The sequence below is a fragment of the Micropterus dolomieu genome, linkage group LG14 (genome assembly GCF_021292245.1).
Source record: "Micropterus dolomieu isolate WLL.071019.BEF.003 ecotype Adirondacks linkage group LG14, ASM2129224v1, whole genome shotgun sequence".
Lineage (NCBI taxonomy): Eukaryota > Metazoa > Chordata > Actinopteri > Centrarchiformes > Centrarchidae > Micropterus > Micropterus dolomieu.
Window position 1 is genome coordinate 12668898 of NC_060163.1, and position 22311 is coordinate 12691208.

The 22311-nt window shown below is 38.3% G+C and overlaps 2 protein-coding genes across 2 annotated transcripts in view; one reads left to right on the forward strand and one right to left on the reverse strand.

Moving 5' to 3' along the window:
• The window catches only part of ca15b (carbonic anhydrase XVb), a 17722-nt gene extending 13165 nt beyond the window's left edge, over positions 1-4557 (forward strand). Inside the window, exons 10-18 of the mRNA XM_046069735.1 lie at positions 1984-2081; positions 2584-2650; positions 2767-2793; positions 2887-3054; positions 3318-3466; positions 3562-3657; positions 3915-3993; positions 4086-4249; positions 4348-4557. Coding sequence (XP_045925691.1) covers positions 1984-2081; positions 2584-2650; positions 2767-2793; positions 2887-3054; positions 3318-3466; positions 3562-3657; positions 3915-3993; positions 4086-4249; positions 4348-4557 — 1058 coding nt within the window. The remainder of the gene's footprint in view (positions 1-1983; positions 2082-2583; positions 2651-2766; positions 2794-2886; positions 3055-3317; positions 3467-3561; positions 3658-3914; positions 3994-4085; positions 4250-4347) is intronic.
• Positions 4558-7724: 3167 nt separating this feature from the next.
• mmp25b (matrix metallopeptidase 25b) lies at positions 7725-17916 on the reverse strand. Its single transcript, XM_046068897.1, has 11 exons — positions 17837-17916; positions 17635-17726; positions 16117-16249; positions 15812-15965; positions 14458-14765; positions 14101-14280; positions 11924-12008; positions 11556-11638; positions 11232-11384; positions 9753-10046; positions 7725-9151 (listed from the first exon to the last, which is right to left on the reverse strand). The coding sequence occupies exons 2-11, from the start codon at positions 17716-17718 to the stop codon at positions 8895-8897; spliced, it is 1731 nt and encodes a 576-aa protein (XP_045924853.1). The 5' UTR covers positions 17719-17726; positions 17837-17916; the 3' UTR covers positions 7725-8894.
• Positions 17917-22311: the final 4395 nt, after the last annotated feature.

A 22311-nucleotide genomic window follows, 5' to 3' on the forward strand; every position in this document is an offset into this window, starting at 1 on the left:
GAGGACAGAGAAGAGGAGACACAGACTCACAAGTTTAAGACTAGGCTACAGCTTTGGAGTGATAATGATGGCAAGTTTGTAAGACAAAGCACTAGCAAAGATTTTACAAAGTTTAATTTTGGAACTCACTCTTATTTTGCTGCATGCTGTTGAAGGTAATTTAAAATGCTGTTTAATTTTAACTCACTGTTATACTATTTTACTGTAATTATTTAAATTTATTCTTTAGTTCTTTAATGATGGTAAGTTTGTCACACAAAGCTTTAGCAAAGATTTTACAAAGTTTAATTTTGGAACTCACTCTTATTTTGCTGCATGCTGTTGAAGGTAATTTATAATGCTGTTTAATTTTTACTCACCGTTATACCATTTTACTGCTTTACTGTCATTATTTCAATTTATTCTTCACTTGTTTAATAATAAAGACTGACTTGATTCCAAATCAATGAAGAAACCTCCTACTGATCCTTTGCTGGGCCCGGAGTTTCCTCATTTACTTATAACTCACTGCTATACTTTTTTAATGATAAATTTATTGTCATAAACACCTACTAGTTAATTAATTCAAGTTTTATTACTTAATAAAGTCTTTAAATCAATGAAAAACCTCCTCCAATTATCAGTCAAAAACACACAATGGAAGGATGTACGCAACCCTCTTATCAGTTATACACAGACATATTTCCGGTTGGGGCAGGACCGGATGCACCCCTCTTATCAGTTACATACAGACATCCGGTATGGGGGGGGGGCCGGAAATAGCTGTCAAAAATGAGTTTGATGGAATGTCATGTATAATTCTCTCTGACCTACACCCTGTTGCAATATCACAGACATATGGGGCAAGTAGTGGACTGCTGTGTGTGTGTGTGTGTGTGTAAACTTAAATAATGATCTCTCTCTCTCTCTCTCTGATAAATTAACAATGTAGTCTGCCTGTTTGTTGTGGTCATTGGGAAATAAAAGCACATCAGATTTATTAAGTGATGCAGAAGTCCTCACTCCACCTATCCTGACACGTCTAGATCTTTGCTCAGTTTTATTACTTTACATTTATTCATTTAGCTGACGCTTTTATCTAAAGCGACTTACAGCAATTGTAAGTCGCTTTGGATACATGTCAGAGGTCGAACGCCTCTGGGGCAACTAGGGGTTAAGTGTCTTGCTCAGGTTGTGTCACAGTGGGTAATTGAATCCGGGTCTCTCACACCAAGGACATGAGTCTTATCCACTGCACCATCACCTCCCCCTTTTATGTAATAACAACCCGTTTGAATAGGCTACCCAGTAATAAATAGATTAGGTAACCGGTAGCTAAAATATCTACAGTATGTATTTTTGGTAACATCCGGAATTGTTACCCCTTTATTCCATAACTTCACATCATGTTCCAGTAGCCTACCTGCAAATTTGTATTGGTACACACTGCACTGTAACTCAGGAGTAGCTACCTAATTACACTATTAGCCAATGCTGTGGGTTGTACTTTAACAGATTTGTGTTCATTTTAGAGGCACTAACTGAGATTATAGAAACATTTAAACTAAGTTTTAGTCTATCTTATTTTTAAATTGGCTGTTATTTTGTTTTATCATTTAATGCATATCTGTAGGCTAATTGTAACAGCTTCCCTGGTAATTTTAAACTTCCTGTTATTGAATACAGACATAAACATCTCCATTGAATAGCCTAACTCTTTTTAAAAACCTCCTCTGCTCACCTGCAGAAAAATCTTGCATGGAGGTCATGGCACAGATGTCATTTACACTGGGGAGGACATGTCCCCACCACTTTTTGAAATGGGTGATTTTGTTACCACCACTTTTGAACATTTTGTTAAAAAAAAACGTTCTGAAATATACCTTGCAGATAACAAAGGAACATGCTTTTAGAAAGGTTACTCATATAGGCTATCTCTAACTTTAAAACACTGTTTAAGGATCTTTTCATATAGTTCTCGTGAACCTAATGGCGTATTGGTAGGTCTCAAGTGTCTCTTCAACCCTTATCTGAGCCTCTTTGTCCCCACTGCTTTTCAACACAAAGTGACGCCCTTGGGTCATGGCCAGCTCAGATGCCAGGTAGAGGCGGCGTCAGACCAGCTGCTGGCTGAGCCAATATAAAGATGCAGGATGAGGCTCTACAGCCTCTAACTCACAGAGAGGAGGTACAGATGCGCAAAGGTAAGACACACTGCCGCTCAGGTCAGCTGGATTCAGATGAAGCTAAAAGACCATGTGTCTGAAATGGATTTCGTCCCGTTTATGAATTGATGGGCTCTAATGTCTTTTTCACATTAGACAGTAGCATTTTTAAATTTCACAGTGGTTTGATTATTTCAATTAGTATATAAAATATATATATATATATATATATATATATATATATATATATAAATATATATATATATATATATATATATAAAATGTATGCATAACTGCAAATCGGTAACATATGGCATGTTGTGCCAGTTTGAAACCCACTAAAATTAATTGCTTTTATTGTCTTATTCAGATATTGAATGGCTATAGATGCATTTCTCCATGGTCATATGTTTTAGTTAATGAGTTTTTGTTATTTTAGATGATCTGGCTTGCAGCTGCGCTCGCTGTGTGCGTCCTCCCACCCAGCTGTGAATCAGCCACAGTCGGTAGGTATTTGACAATTAAAAAAAAGATCCCGATTTTATAGTGACTCATTCGATAAACAGTGCGTCTCTATGTTTGTCATGAATAAGTGAGATACTAAATGCTTTTCCTCCTTCAGCCTGGTGTTTTCATCATCCAAGCTGCGGTGAGTAATCGTTGTTTAGCTTATATCTAAATGGCAACAATATCATCTTAACATCTTCTCTCCAGCTACTAAACGTCTTGTTCCTATTTATAGATGAGGATACCTGGCCAGTCATTGAAAGGAATTGCAATGGCACCCGACAGTCACCGATTAACATCGTCACAGCATCTGCCGCACCCAACTCCAACCTGACTGCATTCACCTTTCATAACTACAACAGCACCTCTGCTCTGAAAAAGATCGAAAATACTGGCACGACAGGTGAGTGGGTGTGGACGGAAAAAACCACTTAGATGGTGCCAGACACTTTGCTTGTACACATTTGGTAGAAGGCAAATATTTCAATATTGTCCTTTTTTTTTAAAGAATTTGCCTGCAAGTTTGATTCTTCAAAATACAAAAATGATTACACTTGAATATTTGGATAATCTTTCATCCCAAAAGTAAATTAGTCGCAGTGTTTTTCTTCTGTTTCTCATTAGTTTTAATTAAATATTCCATCCTGTTTTTCCACCCTTTTCCAGTGAAAGTCACTCTTGGAGCCGGTGTTGGCATTTCAGGAGGAGATCTGCCCGAGGCTTATGACAGCCTGCAATTCCACTTGCATTGGGGTAATGGCACCTCTTCTCCGGGCTCTGAGCACACTGTGAATGGCAAACGCTATCCGATGGAGGTACTGCCCAGTCTTTGTTTCATATTTCAGCTGTAAATTAGAGTTTTGTCAATAAATTCACATTAAAATATGTTTTCGTTACTTCACTCCCACAGTTACACATTGTAAACAGCAAGTCATCCCATCAGGGGGACACAACTCAAGCTGTTGAAGACTCCACAGGACTTGCTGCTCTTGGTTTCTTCATTGAGGTGAGAAAAGATGCAACTTAAGTTTTTGACGACAATACTTATGAGGTATCTGTCTCAAACTTCATTACTCTATGTATCAGCCACCTCTTTAACTTAGTGTTTGCATGCAACTGTTTGACTCTGCATAATTTAGGATGATGTCCTTTAGTCTAATTTGTCAACCCACTGTTTATTTATTTAAGCCCTGTGATGCATTTCTTTCTCCACTAAGGTGGAAAAACATTTGAGCCTAATTAAAGACTGTGTGCACTTTTCAGGAAATGTCAGGTGATGCTACTGGCCAACCTCCAAGCTGGCACACCTTGACCTCCTACCTGGCTAACATCACACACAGTGGTAAGAAGACGTTTTACTCTTTTCATGTAGAAAGTGATCTAATGTTTTTGAATAAAATGTTTCAGCTACAGAGTTCCTGTTTCTGTCCTCAGGTGAGAATGTTTTAATGGCAACTGGACTTTCCTTGGATGATCTCCTCGTTGGGGTGGATCGCACCCGTTATTACCGCTACCATGGCTCCTTGACCACCCCCGGTTGCCATGAGGCTGTGGTTTGGACTGTGTTCAAGGATTCAATCAAAGTCAGCAAAGATTTGGTGAGTTTTTCTGGTGCATCTCTGTTTTCAGTGAACAAGACGGTCAGCAGAAATCCATGTGCCTCAGGCAGCTAACTGGCTCACTATCTTGTCTCCAGATTAACCTCTTCAGCACAACAGTGCGCTTCTCCAACAGTACATCACCTTTTATGGTCAATGTCTACAGAAACATCCAGGCTCCACTACCGGTCACAACACAGCGTGCCAGCAGCAGCAGCAGCAGCAGCAACAGCAGCAGCAGCTCTGGCTCTACAACCTGCTACTCGCTGGGGCTGATAACACTGAGCCTTGCCCTGGGGAGGGGTTAGAGCCCAAAATAATGCTGAATCTGTTGTGGTGTCTCATCAAGAACATTCTTGCTTTCTACTGTAGCTCCATAAATTAATACAGTTAAAGTTAAAAAACATAGCAAATCTGATGATGTCTGCCTCGCTCTTCTCTGGTTGTCCATCACATTGCATCCAGAGTTATGATGAGCTGTGAATGATTATTTATCCATAATTAAATTTAATCTGTTTGCATACTATATTTATATGAAAAATTATACACAAATATTTTAAGTATTGTATTGTTATATGAATAATTCCGGCAACATTAAGGTGTCTGAGAAAGGGATGCACTTAGGTGCAGGTAGATGTCATAATGGTAGTTTGGAAATACAGGAATGTAATCTAGTGTGTGATAGTATTTAATTAATGATGGCATGTATCTGTTTAGATTAGAGAGTGAAACCTCATTCTCTACCAATAGTTGTTGCAGAATATATTAATTTAGTTTTTTATTTTATTTTATATTACATGACTTTGTAACTTGATTTGCTTTCATCAGTGCAATATGGCCACATTGCCAAGCTGAACGCTCCAAATGAAACCTTTGCTGCCTTTCTCTGTTGGTGTAATGAAAGATTGACAAAATCGAATGAACACAATTATTTGTCACTATGATTCGCATTAGATTTTTCCTTACTTGCACATATGATAGAACCGTGACCTCTTTTTCTTGTTAAGAGTGTCTAAATTACATGTATTCATTTTTATCCAAAGTGACTTACAATTGTTATACATTTCAGAGGTTGCATGCCTCTGGAGTTCAGGGACAGAATAGTGGATGTGTTACAGTGGGGAATTGAACCCGGGCCTTTCACACCAAAGGCATATGTCTCATCCATTGTGCCATCACCACCCCAAATGCCAAATTCTCTTCTTTAGCTGTCTTAGTATTACTTTAATAAATATTGTGGAACATACACACTATAAAAATGTTTTGAATCAGTGTTGCAACAGTCTGGGGAAATTTTTGTGAGTTTTTTAAAAATTGTTTAAAAATTATTTTAAAAACATTTCCCAGTTTTTTAAAAACTACTTTGAGTTACAGAACACAAACTTAATTGCTATTGATGCAGTATGTATGTATGTATGTGCAGATGCAATTATTTCTTATTGGGCTTTTAACCTTATCAAATGACCTGAAGTACCACTTACACCTTGCCTAAACGCTTCCTTCTCAAGGATCAGAATAAATACTCGTGAACATACATAAACTTCCTCAAATAACTTGAAAATATTACATTACATTTTGGACTGTGTTCAAGGATTCACTGGTTAACTAGAGGTATTATTAAAGAAATATTAAAAACAAAAACAAAAAGATGAAGCTCTGTGAAGTAAGGATGCAGCATTATTAATGTCAGCGAGAAGTAACTGTCATTAAAACAAGAAACTGTCACATTTTTATTTTTTTTAAATCACTTGACTTGCAGATAAGATGTTACCAGTGTTTCTTACCGCAAAATCTGAGCTGCAAGTTCTCACATAAAGCAATCTGAGGGAGTCAGAAGAAAAATGTGAACCAGTCTTTCTGGTTAAGATGATGTTCCTCTTCTCGATTTCTGCAGTAAGACTCAGTGTTCTTGACACAAGTACGTCATTGCCAAGAGGTGTTCTTAATAAAGATACCAATCGGTGGTCTGGGACAACAGATAAGGGACTGTCCACTTGGACTCAAGGATGAACTGAATAGAATTTGGAGGTCGAAGGTCAAAGGTCAAGTTCCGCTGTGACCTCACATTCATATCCTTTGTGTGAACGCAATATTTCAAGAACTCCTTGAAGGAATTTCTTCAAATTTGGCACAGAAGTCCACTTTGCCTCAAAAACGAACTGATAGACTTGATGACTAAGAATTTGGTTGTCAAAGGTCAAGGTCAGTGTGACCTCAAAATGACCTTGTCAAATCAATTTAAGTAGTTCAAACATTTCACACAAATGTTTAATGGGATACAATGATGAAGTGAAAACATTTTCAGTTGAAAAATAGGCTATTATTAACAGGAACAGAAGGGGAGATTGTGACCATAGCTTCAGCCTGAGAGAAAAAACTTTAAACACTGCTTTTGGAAACTGCCACCTTTCTCCGCCTAAAATAACATACCTAAAATGAATCAGGAATAACTCCTCAACCTTTGGGCCTACATGCATAATTCTGGTCTCCTAAGCTAAGGAATATAAATCCATTGTACCATTACAGACTAAATGAGATGCAATGAAGAAAAATGTGATATTTTCATCCTAGTTTTTGCTATAAAAATATAGCTTTTAAAAAGCTTTTAAATGCAATAGGCATCTGATAAAAATAAACTAAAATACAACATTTTTTAAGTTATCTTACAACTTTAAAAAAATATATACCGGGCAAAAGTCCTTATTTTGGCAATATTTACAGTTTAAATGTTGAGTTTTATTGAGAGTTATCTTTAAAACACTGTTTATGTCCATACAACCACACCTAACATAAAGTTTCCAAAACATTGAAATATTGAAAATAACAGTTAATATTAATTAATATTCCTATGACCAAAAGCACTCCCATGCTTTAAAGGCATGTGACTTGGAAACGGAACACAGAACTTTCATTTGATACCATGGATGTCTATGCTACTACGGGTCGGCCACCAGACCGCGATAAAGACTGCGTCAGCGAATGGGATTGTACGTGTATATTGGCGCGTTTGTTGTTACTTTTATCCAGCTAATCTTTAATTTTCGTAATTTGAGTGATGTAAGCTATACAGCTGATCTCAGGGGGAGATTTGCTTTGGTTTGAGAGGTTGGACATGGGGATACGTTGTGATTAGAGATAATTGGATGCTTATAACTGCAGCCATGTACAGTGCTCACAGAGCGATGTTTGTTGTAATATGACTTAATTTAGATGCTTGGTGTTTGATGTGAGTTTGGTGTGGATTAAAATGGTTGGTTTGAGCTTTTAGCTGAGCCTCCTACCTTCACAGAGGTGTGTAGCATGGATAGGGTGATGCAATACTAGTGTCAGACATGAATTTCTCACTCTGCATTTTGTGCCAAAATCATGTGCTGCCCCTGGTACCTGGAGCGTCAGGCTCAAGGTACCTGGAGCGTCAGGCTCAAGGTAAACTTTGCCAGCTGTAGCCAGGGAGAAAGATACAACCTAAAAATAATTAAGAACTATGACATTTTTAATGATGATTTCTTTTATATCACAAGAATTGTCCCAAATGTTGATTTCTTGCATCAGACCTGCAGCTACAGTTCATACCGTACCTTTATAATAACTTCTGCACATCTGGCCTTACATGACAAACACAGTACATTGCACCCTAATAACCTTTAGCATAAAATGATTTATTGCATTACATCTGCAGAGCTTACTCCCCCACCCCCCCTCAAAAGCATCACAGCGACAGATATCAGCAAATTTTAATAAAAAATAAAAAGATCAATTCCCTCATTATCTCCCCTACATATATATGAGTCCTCGTTCCCCAGTGATTTGTCTGCTCATCTAATACAGTATATTACCAAGACTTAGGTTTCCAGCCTTCGTGCGTCTTCCTGACCACAACCTGTTCCTGTTTTCACCTGACTGCTAGTTTGCCCCCGCTGACTGATTACCTGTTGCCGAACGCTTTCCAATGTAAAGATTGATGACTTTCAACTGCTCTGCCTGCTTGTGAAGCCACAACACTGTGTGCAGAATCATTAACAGAAATACTGTCCAGCATAAATACTTCCAACATCAGACTCAAATACAAAAATGGTAGTAACAAAACATAGGTCACAATACACAAGTTTGCAAGTTTAATTTACCAAAGAATATTGCTGTTTGTACTATATGTATGTATGCACAGGAACAAATCTACTCTAATTGTAAAAAAATCAGCTCTGGTAAAAAACTTACACAGGCATGTTTGTGTTGCCTGTTTAATGTCCAAACAAAAGGTGGTTGTGTAAGACCTCATTATGAGGGAGTAACCTGAGTGCTGGATTTCTGTGTTGAATTTCTATGCTTTTACCTATGCAGAAATCATGTAATCCAATACTCATTCTAGAAAAAAGAAGGGGGTAAATCCTACAGTAGGATAGAGGAAGGAGGCTAATTCTACCATTTTCACAGGTCAGCAATATGTTCTGATAAGGCAAAGAATTTACATTGACAAAACACATAGGCTTGATGATTATTATTATTATTATCGTTATTATTACACACTGTATGTAATATAAAACCAGCCTGTGGGTTGTAATTGGCTGTGAGTGAAGATGTGGATTAAGAGAAGTACAACAACCTGCAGACACTTTTGAACACACAAAGACTTTCAAAAGTTAAGTGTCTATTTTCTAATAAACTCATTAATTACCAATGTAACAGACATCAGAGGGAGCCAGCCGCTTCTTGGAAATGAAGACGATCCCCTTATGTCACAGTGGCACTCTTTTGGGATTTGAGGATTGGCTGGAGTGAAGGTTACCGGTGGAGCTGGACATCTGAGCCAGTCTACAGCAATGGATTTAGGAGTGACGACATCTTGGTTTAATCCTCCGTTCTTCAGCACCCAGTAAAGGTTGTCCTTGAAGAAGTAGGCATCTCCTAAAATGCAGCAGAAGCTGTGTGACTCTGATTCCGTTCATTTTTCATCAGATAAGAATAGAGATGCTACACAACAGCAGTGGTAGTCAGGAAATTACTTGAATATTTCCATTTTCTGATACTTTATACTTCAGCTCCACAACATTTCAGAGCAAAATATATGTTGTACTCTACTACATTGTACTCTAAAACATTGCTTCACAGCATTACTTGTGGTCAAAGGTACGATAACAAAATATTATAAATGAAACTTTAAAGAAGACATTTATCTAAAAGCCATTTGAGACTGAATAGCCAGTTCCTATGGACACACCTTCCCTTTAAATTCATTTGGTGCACCATTATGGTAGTCACAAGTCACCCAGTAAGCTTGAACCTGGTTATTATATTTGACTTTATAGTAATTGATAGTTGATTAATGTTTAGTATTTTTTGTTTTGAATTTGATCTCTTCCATCACACTGACATATACCTTCCAGAAGCTGAGCAGTCCTGTTGAAAAATGTCACATCCCTATCCCCCAACCTCTATAGGTTTTTTATCTATCTAGCACTGCTATCAGAAACTCATCACATATTTATGCGTCTGGTCACAATGTTACCTTCTCCCCAGCTGATAATGTCATCCATGTGGGAGGGCACTCCGGCCCAGAGGCTGGAGTTCCGTGGGTAGCCCTGCTCAAGCTGCCTGGTCACCTGTTCTGCCTTAAAGCTCTCATCAAACCTCCAAAACTCCCCACCACTGAACACGTAGGTCTTGCCGTTGTGGGCCCAGATGAAGGCTGCCTCCACCCTGTCCAAAAGCACCCCACTCTTTGTCCTCATGCCCCACTCAGAGAGGGGCCGAGGGTAACCGCTCATGGCCTCCGTGTCCTTGAAGACCCAGTACTGAGAACCTGGACAGATGGAGGAAAATGTGACAGAGAACACAATTTGCTTGTGCAAATTAGATTAAAAAAGAAGCTTGTAATGCTTACAGATTTTTGTAAACAATAATCATAAACAGATTGTGTACTGGTTCAATGTGAATACTGAATACTGGTTTATGGATATGTATTTAAATAAATATATCAGTTTTGTTGATGAGGTAATTTAATTTGAAAAATAAAAAGGCTGACTCTTGATGATGTGGCGTTACGAGAACCAAAAGAACACACATAAAGCCTCTGGCTACATACATAATGTAGCTTTGTTGTTTGTTATATTGGTAATTTATGAGTTTATTAGAAAATAGACACATGCTGGTTTCACGCTAGTATCATAGTAAGACTATGTTAAATAATAATAATAACAACATAAGGCCTACGTGTTGTGTCACTGTAAATTCTTTGCCTTAGCAGAACATATTGCTGACCTGTGAAAATGGTAGAATTAGCCTCCCCCTATCCTACTGTAGGATTTTTCTAGAGTGACTATTGGATTACATGATTTCTGCATAGATGAAAGCATGGAAATTCAACACAGAAATCCAGCACTCAGGTTTCTCCCTCATTATGAGGTCTTATGCAACCACCTTTTGTTTGGACAGTGAACAGGCAACACAAACATGCGTGAGTAATTTTTTTATCAGAGCAGATTTTTTAAAAGTAGATTTGCGCATGTGGATACATATATACAATACAAACAGAAATATGTTTTGCAAACAGTGTATTGTGATCTGTGTTGTTTTTTCTTCTCTTCTTGGTTTCTTTTGTGTTTATTTGGGCCAGTGTGCTATGTGTGTGTTGCTGTATGACAAAATCAAGTGTAATGACTTGAACCAATATAAATTATGACAGCATGGTGCAAAGAAACGTTTGTTTGTTTAGGCAACAAACACCATCATTTAATATACCCTGTGTATAGTGACTGTATTTCCCCAAATTTAAAACTATGCATTTTTATAACAATGTGTTTGAGATTCCTGCTGCACACATTATTAGTTTAATATTTGTTCTACAATGACCATGCTGACATTTCACCCCCTTCAAAATAACATCAAACAATAAACCATTTTCACACCTCCCACTCTGACTCAAACTGCAATTACTAAAATTAGAATGAAAAAAAGCCACACATAACCACTGGGTTTTGTTTCTCACCAATAAAAAAGACGATTTTGCTGTCGCTCTTCCTCTCATAAGCAGCGTCGATCTTGTTCGTTCCTGGCGGGAGGCCAATCCAGAAGTTGTTGATTTTAGCCGGATTGAGAGACACCAAAGACCCATCCCGCTTCGTTCTCCAGAAGTGTGCACCTTTTTTAGAAAAAGACAGTGAACATGACACCGACATGACCAACATGTGTCACTGTATGTTCAGACACAGTATAGATAATAAAATTAACAATGTGGACAATTAACATGATATTGGAGATTTTGAAGTACCTTTTAACTTTTTTTTGTGCATTCCTCATTGCTTCTTCTTACCTTTAAAAAAGAAGACCTCTCCCCTGATATTTGCCACTGCGTCAAAGCCTCCCTTACAGCGCTCTAGGAATGAAGGGTCAGAGCTGGGACAGAAAAGATTTAGTCAAAACTTGAGTTATATTTTATAGAATGTAGTTTTATAAAAATTCACTAGAGGGTGCAACAAGGCCAAACACTGTCACAGTGAAGATCGATGTGAAGGCTTTTATCTGCATCCACTGGTTTTAAATTACTCATCATCCTTCACATGCCCGTGAGTAAACAGAGTGCATGGATAGGATATTCATAGTCTGTAAATGAGAATGATAAGTGCTTATTGTCTGAATGGATGGACAGTAGTTTTCATTGTTTCCTCTGGCTCTACTCACGCCTGCGTTGGTCTTGGAGGAGGTGGACCGGGCAGGCGTGGGAGGTCAGGATCAACACCACCTGGTGACCTGCTGTCCTTCACACCTACAACAGAATAGTGACAGCAGACAATGTTGAAGAGGAAAGAAAGCTGTTGACAGCACTAAAGAAAATGTGCAAGCCACCCACCCTGACACACAGGATGCAAACAGTTTTTTGAGACACGGAAGGAAACTGTTGAAATCTTCTGATTGTGAGGTGCACCTTTACACAGTTAGCACCATAGTAAGTACTATAGTACAAAGTATGTAATGGTGAATAAAATAATGTATCAGTCTATGGACATTCTTTATCAGAGGGCTGTTTTTGGCCTCATGGTTCTTTGGGATGTTTCATCAAGCTATAAATGAACAGTAATACACTTAAATCAAATTATTACAAATGAAAAATTAAGGTTCAAGATTTTTCCTAACTTTTAACTTGTAAATAATACATGCTATAATCCCATAAACAATAAGTAACCATCATTAACATTTTCTACTACAGTAGTTCAGGACCACTTCTCCATTTTTGGATGACTTGGAGGCCTACCACAAACCACCAATGGTCATATTTACATGGGCCGTAAGCATTTTATACCACAATACATTAAGTAGTATCAAAATTCTGGGCAGATTAAAGGGCCAAAAGGGAACTTGGGTAGTGGTGTGGGATGGTAATGTTGGTCAGTCTGTTGGTTGGTCGGTCCACCACTTCAGTTCAGACTGAAATATCTCAACAACTTTTGGAAGGATTGCCATGACATTTAGTGCACTTCAATGGTTCTAACAGGGCTTTGGTCATCCCATGACTTTTTCTCTTGCGCCTTCATAAAGTTAAAGAGGTGGTATTATGCTCATTTTCAGGTTCAAAATCCTATTTAGGGGTTGTACCAGAACTGGTTTACATGGTTTAATTTTCCAAAAAATTTTTTTTGTCATACTGCACATTGTTGCAGCTCCTCTTTTCACCCTGTTTTGAAGGCTTTGTTTTAGCTATGGAGTGATACATCTTGTGTCTAAATGATCTTTGTAGGGAGTTGCACATGCGCAGTTCCTAGTTAAGGACTACTAGCCAATCAGAAGCAGAGAAAGGCGGGTCAGCGAAAAGACGGTAAACAGCATTGATTCAGCTGTAGGCTACATGTTGCCGACCAGGTTGGCAATTTGGACTGGAGCAAGAGTTTCAGAGTGGTGAGTTATTACTCTATAATAAAAGTATCTTTCATCCATAAAGTTTTAACTGAGCTCTGTCTCCACATCACAGTAACAACTTTATGTCAATTGACTGCTTGGAGGGTAGCTAGTGTTTGGAAGGGAGAGGAGAGGTGTGCTGCAGCTCAGTGTTTTTCCACTGGTGTTTTTGAGGGCGTGTCGGAGTAGCCGCTCAGCGAGCATTATGACACGTATTTTCATTGTGACGTCACAAGAAAGGGAAGTCAAGGCTGGACTACAAACGAGCTGTTTTCAGGCAGTTCAGAACAGAGTTTTCTGTGGGAGATGGGAACTCCCTTTGGGGTGGACATTGGTGCTTTTTCACTTTGCAAACCTTGTAAATGCACAAAAAAGAGATACAACAACAACAACAATAACGGAGAGGGGAAAAGCCAAAAACCATAATACCATCTCTTTAAAAATTTTAACTGTCAAGTACTTTGATTTGTGCCCAAATAGCTCCAAAACTAACTTGCCATCAGCACAGCTCTACTTTGTGTTTATTGCTAATTAGTAAATCTTGCATGCTAACACCTGAACTAAAATGGTGAATATAGTAAACATTATACCTGCTAAAATCAGTATGTCAACGTGTTCATTTCACATATTACTGTGAGACCAGGTTAGCATTGCTAATGTGAGCATATTACATTAAATTGATGATATTAGCATTTAGCTCAAACCATTGCTGCCAAAGTAGGTTATAGCTTCACAGAACTGCTATAGCTGCTATATATCTACTGTGGTCTAAAATTCCATGTCAGCACTTTCATTAGCCAAAATAAAACCATAAAATTAATCAGCTGAAGGACTGCAACATCCTGTACAAAATACACAGTATCAAACAAATATCACATATGAACACATACTGTAAGTGGGATGCAATAAATATCACAGATTGAGATGTAGTCTGATCCATAAAGTTAGTCCAACTGGTTACTGACCATAAATCTGCTGGATGGCCAGCCTGTCATCCATGTCCAGCTGGAAGTTCACAAAGTCTGTCACAGGACCCTGGTAGTACGGCCTCATGATGGACGGATCAGAGGAGGAATGGGACAAACCCAGCGCGTGGCCAAACTCGTGCACTGCAACTGTGAACAAGTCCGTTTTGCTGGTGTCACCTGAGGAAGCATGAGGCAAAAGTGTGACTTGATGGGCAGAGGAATGTGTTTCTTTTGCTTTTTTTATTACAAAATATCACTTTGGAATTATATTTTGTGTCAGCAGACAAAAACATCTCAAGAACATGTCTTCTAGCCATCATATATCCATCCATCATGATTTTAGTCAGTAAATACCTCCATGGCTCCAGAGCTCATCATCATCAAAGTGTGTGTCACCCGCCACTTCATCTGTGCCGGGGAAGAAGGCATGGGCCAGGGTGCCACCCTGCCCATCAAAAGGGTACCCGTCGTCGTGATACGAGCTGGTAAAAGACACTCTGATGTCCCCTTCAGCTATCGGCCATCTGTTGTCACTGCTGTGCAGCTGATGGAAATTCAAGGGGGCTACGTCGCTCCAGGCTTTGAAGGCGCGAGTCAGGATGTCGTCCACTACATGGTCAGTCAGGCCGGGTGAGAGGGAGGGCGATGGGTAGCTGTGGACACTGCAGACAAAAATAGATTTTGCATTACAAAAAAGTTGTACACTGTTATGTTTTGATCATCCTCTGAATCTGTTCACCGTGCATTCATGACATGTGGGATTTATGTTTTGTTTTACCCTTTGTTACCAGTTTTGTGATTTATTACCAAATTTAATACATACCACACAAGTCTTCAAAGAGTTCAAATGTCTACAACTTACAGGGTTATTTTGGTTTTCGAGAATATTGCTATTTTTCCTGCTTCACCCAAAGAAAATGGATGATTTATTTCTTACTTTTAACAAATCCAATAAAAGGTAAAATTGTACAATGAAACAATCCTACTAAGAAATATTGCCTGTGTAGCCAAAACCGGATAAAGGAAGCTTACTCCTCTGAGCCACAGAGCTGCATTGTTGTCCAAAAACTATTAAAAACACATCAATGAGTTACATTGTTGCACTATATCTCACTTACATTCATGAAACTATCTCACTAGAGATGTGTATTAATCCACAGGTAAAAAAAAAGGTGCTGAGCCTTTCCTACAAATTTTTTTGTGACCCAAAGTTTTCCGTCTTCAGAATATGAATAATGATAGCCTTATTTGATTTTACTCTTTTAAATTTCATAAATGTGTCTATACGGTCCATGTAATAAAAATAAGTCCTCTTTTTAATTTTTACCAAAGATGGATCTGGTATATTGCATGGTGCCAATTTAACTAATGACAAAGAAATTAGAGATATAAAATGTACAGTCGACATACAGCTAGAACCTGATCACAGCCACAGTGGTAGAAGCAAAAGATCCAAACAGTTTGTATGCTTGTATAAATATTTGTTAAGAAAGATTGTTTGACTAACACACAGATTTCCAGTTTTTGATCTGATCTTCAAAATGTACAATGTGCAGGGACACAAAAAAAAGACAAACAGCTAACCTTGCGTGACACTGAATTTTAAGAAAAAGGCTCACTTCCTCTAAACCTAACCTATGATATACACAGCTTTATGATTCATACAGAGAAGACATAAAGTCATACTGTAACATGACCGGAAACATACCTCCATGTGAGGTCTGTCTTATGCCATTTAAGGCCTGACAGGGCATATCTTTTCCTCCTCCTCCTCCTCTTCCTCCTTCTCAGCATGTCCTCACTCCCAACAATATCGGGGAGGGAGCATCGTGGCATGGACATGAGTTTGATGGTTTCGTCATCTGGAAGAGAAGTTTATCACATATTGTATGATGAAACGTAAGCGAGCAGATTACAGGGAGCTTGAGACCTCATGTGACCCTGGACATGTAATATCTAATATACACATTAATAACGTATTGTGCTTATAGATCCAAGTTGAGAGGTTGTTACCGAGCACCCCGGTTTCCTTGACCCCACCGAATCTCTGCATGACACGAATGGCTTTCTCAATCCCCTCTTTGGTCTGCAGTTTACTTGTGCGTGGATCAGGAACAGGGAGGTAGCCATATCTGCTCAACCAATCCTGGACAGAAAATAAAGAAACCAGAGGAAATTTGTGTCTGTGATCTGTGGGGGAGGAGGGGACTGAGTATACAGGGCCCTCATGTGAGGAGGTCTCACAAAGATAATAGAATGAATAGCCGTGGATCCGGGGAGGGGTCCATACAGAATGCTTCTGTACAGGACCCAGATTATTGTGCGTCTCCCCTGCATGAAGACTATTTGATTCACTGGTCCACTTGTCATAAGGCTCAGCACGTTCTTCACAATGCAGCCTTTTTTCCCCCTCATTAATATTATATCATGCTGTCCTTGTTGAATTAGCTGCTGACCGGGTTAAAAGCCAGGGTACAATTTACAATTTGAATACAGGCAAAGCAAACTAAGTCTGTTTCTTGAAAGGGATTTTGAAACCTGCCCTCCTTCCTGCTGCTGTTGCAGTTGAAAGGAAAAGGTGTTGGCTCACTCATCAACAGTTGATTTTACTCTGGTTTTTACTCATCTAAAAACATCCACCTCAAGTTGTTTAATTTTGTACTCACGCCTTACATTTTATTTCCAACAAAAACAGAGCAATTTTGCTTTATCTCTCCCAGCAAATTATGTTGTTTTATTTCTTCATATTATTATTTTAGACTAATTTTGAAACAGTCAGGTCCCCTTATTTTTGCATAAAAACAAGCTGAATTATTTCAGTCGGATGACTTTTTGACCCCACTCAGATTTTCATGCACTTGGAGCCTCAGACAGCAGAAGCATCAAACAGCATAGTGACTCTTATGTTGACAGAAATTAAACTTTACTTTTCTCACACACAACTCCCTCATGCTCATACATGCAAAGTTGCGCAAAGATAGTAGAAGCGGGAAGCTCACAGATTTCCAAATTATGTTGCCTTTCATGATATGTTTGATAATCACTGAAAACGTACAACTGCAATAAACCTATTTTAATATTTTCAATACAGTAGTCATACTTAGTAACTGCAAAAAAATAATAATGACCAATTAGGGTAGTAATTTTTTTCAAAATCCACTTTTCCCTAAAGATTGTTTAAATGTACATGCAACAAAATATCGAAGACCTTTCTTTTGGTTTTTATTAACCTAGTGATTCATCTGGACACTACCTCATGTGCACCAGCTACCTGCCTCTTTGTCTTCAACTCATGTTCTCTATATGACACCTTTCTCCTGACAATCAGAGAAAAGTATGTAAGATGCCATAAACAAGTGCAAGAACACATGCAAAGCCATATGCAAGGTGGGGTTGAGATTGAGAAATCACCCTCAACTTCTTGTCATACACATCCTTCACCACTTCATCACTTGAGAATTAAACTGAGAAATGGTTCCTGTAGGGGAAAAAAAACACATTTAAGTGTTTATTGCACTATCCTCTACTCACCACCGCTTTACTGTACTGGTCAGGCACTGCTGATGTGCTTCCCGTTAAGGTCAAAATCATCCACACCAGGATATCCAACTCCATTCCAGCCGCTGCAAAAAAACGCTCCATTAATATCAGAACACGTATTATTTGGACATTTGTCGTTCCTAACCGCAGCAGCTTCCCCCAAACCACCCATAGCCAAGAGAACAAAGCTCACCGTTGTTTCTCCTCTGAAGCTTTAGCCTCTCTTGAGACTAGGCTGGGCTGATCGATCAGTTGACTCTGTCTCTGCCCTCTCTCACCAACCGACAGGAAGTCGTTGGTTTTGGCTTTTCTTGATCCAACTGTAGCGCGCGTAGCGCGCGTAGCGAGCGTTGCTTCAGGTAGCATACAGATTTGAAGGTGAAATGACGCAAAATCTCTGATGCCACAGTGAAAAGACCATATTAAACACTTATCACAGCAACAATCAGTTTCTCCTCCATCATCTTGCTTTATCTCTAAATTAAACTAAACTAAACTAAAACCTAACGTTAATTTGAGTCCAGTTTCTGATATGCTGCCCTCTAAAAGGGTTTATAGCCTGTAACTAATGACTTAGTTATTAATAAATTACTAATGCTTTTTAGATCAGTTATATATATCAGTTATTCTTACAGTGATCCATAAAATCAGCATTTGTAAATATGAATCAGTTTTTAAATAATGAATGATGAATAAATGGTCCATGTGTTCTGACGCCCTGTTCCAGTGACTAAGTGGCCCAACCATGTATTGGATGGATCTTCATGATGCAGGGTTGACCATTAAATCTTCCCAGCATGGCTGGGACCATGGACAAAGAATTGTTGTTGGGGCCCTGTTGCCTTCAAATTCCAATCAAGTACAGTGCACAGCACCCTGTAGGTGGCACCATCCCTATATTCGAGACCAGAGAGCAAACAGTAGGCCACTCCTATATTGGAAAAAGCACCAGGTGAACACTGTATAAACGAAACTGATAAAGTTGTTAGAACCAGATTATGACAAACATACGCAACATTAAGTAAAATGCAGGACCCAGTTGAATGTGTTTTAGCCAAATTCACACACAAATTTGCAATAGCAAAGAGCAACTGACGCACAGTGAACTTGATCAGTCGGTGATCCAGCTTTGAAGCCAGGCTATCACATAATATTAATTTACTGCTGATATGTTGATATCAGCATATATGTCAGCCATTAAGTTCCAAGATATGTCAGAAATGTTTGAGTTTATTTTTTGTAAGATGTAAGAGTGCATTCCCCCAACTTGTGTCTGTAGTGCAGTGAGTGGGTAAGGGGAGAGCTACTGATTTAACAGCTGTCACTTTGTGAAACCATGTAGATGTGTGTTCTGGCATAACAGGGACACTGTGCTGCTTGTCATCATAGAAACAGATTATCAGATGTTTATTTCAGCTTCAGTAATATCGGCTGCCTTCCCTTAGACACACAGCTCCGCTGCTAACCGGAGCAAATGTCTTGTGACTGTTGATAGGCTATTATTTGCAACTTGTGACCAATCAGAAAGTGCTGTGGGCGGTACATTGCACAAGACAATAGAGTGGTGATTACCAACAAACAGCACCCTGCCTGTACCTGTACCTTTATTTTAAAACAACTCTCTTAAAAGAAGTTTTTACTAAACAGACTTGGCAATGCTGGTGAAAAACCAGAGCAGTAAAATGAGTTCTCCCCTCAGTGCATTTCAGTGAATTGGATGTTATATCCAGCCCGCAGGCTGGTCAACTTTGACAATTTTACAAAAAGAAGCCTGTGAAATAAAAATTATGTTGTAATAATATTACCATGAAAAAATACATTTTCTTAATGTCATGTTCATTAGAAATGAGCCTAAATCAAGACATAATTTAAATTCAAATGTTTGCCAATTGTAAAGATTAAAAGTAAATTGAATACATAATCACTATTAGCACAATTATGCTATAATGATTATGTTTGTGTTCATTATTAATGTTTCCATTTAAACTTTAAGATTTTGGCATAATTGGGATTTTCTTTCCTATACATTTTTTAAACATGACAATGAAAAAGAAAAAATGATTTATTATTATTATTTTTTTAATTTCGTCATCACCCACAAATTCGAAAATTAAATTTCAATTTGATTAGAGAAATTTCATTTTATTATTGGCCCTCCTCGACTTCCATATATTTCATAATGAGGTGAAAAAAAGTGAATCTACAACAATATCAGTCAAATTTACTTTGAAAATTCAAATAAATTACAGAAAGAACTATTTTGCCCATATTTTCTAACACAAAGTAGGCCTACTTAAATTGCACTTAAGAGATATTGATGACGCTGCATTAAAATGGAGTGCACCAGCATCTCACATCTCATCCCATTATGTCCGTGGGTCTGCGCGTTCAATCTCTCTACAAAGCATCACTGGTATTATCTTTCCCTCTCCCTCCCCCTCTTCCTCCTCTCCTATCTTTAATTTCTGTCCAACCTCCAGGGCCCAAGTGTGTCATGCCATTAGCACAGAATGCTGCCTTGCTAATGGTTGGCCAGTTTCCGTCATGCCCACTTCATGTCGCTGCACCAGAGGAAAACATGAAAGTCTTTTAACTGCTTAGCTTTAAGTAGTGGTGCTCATGACAGGCACCCCATTCATGCTGTTGTCTCTTTGAAGTGTTGGATGGTCTTATTCCTCCTTACTGAACCACAGATGCAGCTGGGGCCAAGCTCACTGTGAAACTGAGTTTACACTACATACACTTTATGATTTGCATGCTTATCAGGTTCGCAACTTGTTGTTTGTTGGTTTTAACATTGTGCCAAGCATTTACAGTCCATGGGGGACTTCTTCACGTTCTGCTAGCTGTGTGTGCGCTGAAAAACAATCTGGTGTTTGTACTTAGTGAGCGGGAGCAGCAGTCAGTGTTGTTTTATCTGTTGTTGTGATGTTATATATAGTAGCAGGAAACATGAATATTGCTGTCTGGAGCTGGTGTGCTGGCTATCGGAAACTGTCTTTTTCTCTTCTCGATGTTTGCTTCACAGCAGCAACATTTGCGTAAGGTCTATCAACACAAAGACCTCAAAACACAAGTTCGCCAGCAACATTGCAAGTATTTGTATTAATGCATAATTGAAATGGTATGCTAGATCACTTTAGGTTTGTATAAAGTACCGAAGGGAGGGGTGTACTCCAGAATCTCCTACCCCACCTTTAATCCTGAACAAATAAGATATCTTAAAGCTGCATTATTTGTTTTGGCCACTTGGGAGCAGCAAAAGCAAGCTGTAAATATAACATTCACATACAGTATCATCGCCCTATCAAGTTGATATGAAAAACTTGTTAGCAAACAGTTACCCAGCAACATTAGCATTCATTGAGTTGTGTTTCTGTCCACCTGATTAATACAAGCCAAATATTCACTTTCTTTAACTGCATTTTGGTCTACATCAACTCCTGAAAGAAATATCTGGCTCTTCAGCTGCTAAATGCTTCACTATGTTCACCAGCTAGTCACTAACGGGGAGTGTACAGTGGGCATTTAGAGCTTATACACTAAAAACAGCTGTCTGCGACTGTAACAATGCTGATGACCACAGTGAGGAAGATTAAACGGTAAAGTTGGGTGATACTCCTTTATCACTATGAGCAACCCCTTTCAAATACACTTAGTCATGTGATCCATTGTTGATATAAAAATATTGATTATAGCAGCTTTAAATAAACCCTAACAACTTATCACATTGTGTCACCATGACAGTCACCATGACGATGGTGATGATCTTCAGTTTAAAAAGGATTTAATTGACACCAAACATTATTTTTACTCATCATATTGAATTTGCCAAAAAGAAAATTAATTAAAAAAATTATTTTATTTGGATAATAGTGATGAGTTTGTAAGAATCATATTTGTCAAACATCAATTCATTCTGTCATGTTAAATTATGAACTTTTTTAAAATCTTGAACCACACGTAAGAAAAAATGTAATACAACATCAGAAATAAAGACCTTTGAATTTATATTCATTAAACACAGATTTATTTTCATTAAAGGGATCCAAGGCCTTCACAAAAGGGTTGACTCTTGGTAGCTATACAGTACTAACACAACACACAACAACAACAGAAACAACACAGAGGACTTATGTGAACGAGTGAAAAGACAAATAAATAAGAGCTGAAAGACATTTCATATGAATTTAAACTGAGATGCATCAACAAAACCGATAGTCAGAGGAAAGTGAGCAGAGGTTAAAACCTTGTAAAGTACAGTAACGCTTTTGTACAATATTTGATTCATTTCTGCAAGTAGCTGATTGTCTATAGCGGCTTATTTTGGTCATGCACAGTTGATAAAGTCATTTCTACTGTATGGACAGTGTTGCAATAATTTCACAGTTTATCCTTAGTTAATATCTACCTCTAGCTTTGATTGTCGGTCTCGCAAGAGTTTGCAGCTGATAGTTTGAAGGTGGACTCTTTTTTTTTTATTTGCTGTGTAATGACGCGTGATTGTCACTGCCTGATAGTGATATACAAAATGTTCCCTGCCAATCCAAGTACGTATCACTGCTAATTTTGTTATGGCTCTGGTAAAACATTATGTACTCATATATATATATATATATATATATATATATATATATATATATATATATATATATAATAAAAAAAAAA

Excerpts from the sequence above, each read along its gene's own strand:
- mmp25b (XM_046068897.1), bottom strand. The coding sequence starts at position 17,718 with ATGGAGTTGGATATCCTGGTGTGGATGATTTTGACCTTAACGGGAAGC. Across the intron at positions 16,250-17,634 it reads ACCAGTACAGTAAAGCGGTG|GATTGGTTGAGCAGATATGG; the intron begins GTGAGTAGAGGA and ends TTTTCTGTCCAG. Across the intron at positions 10,047-11,231 it reads CAAAATCGTCTTTTTTATTG|GTTCTCAGTACTGGGTCTTC; the intron begins GTGAGAAACAAA and ends CCATCTGTCCAG.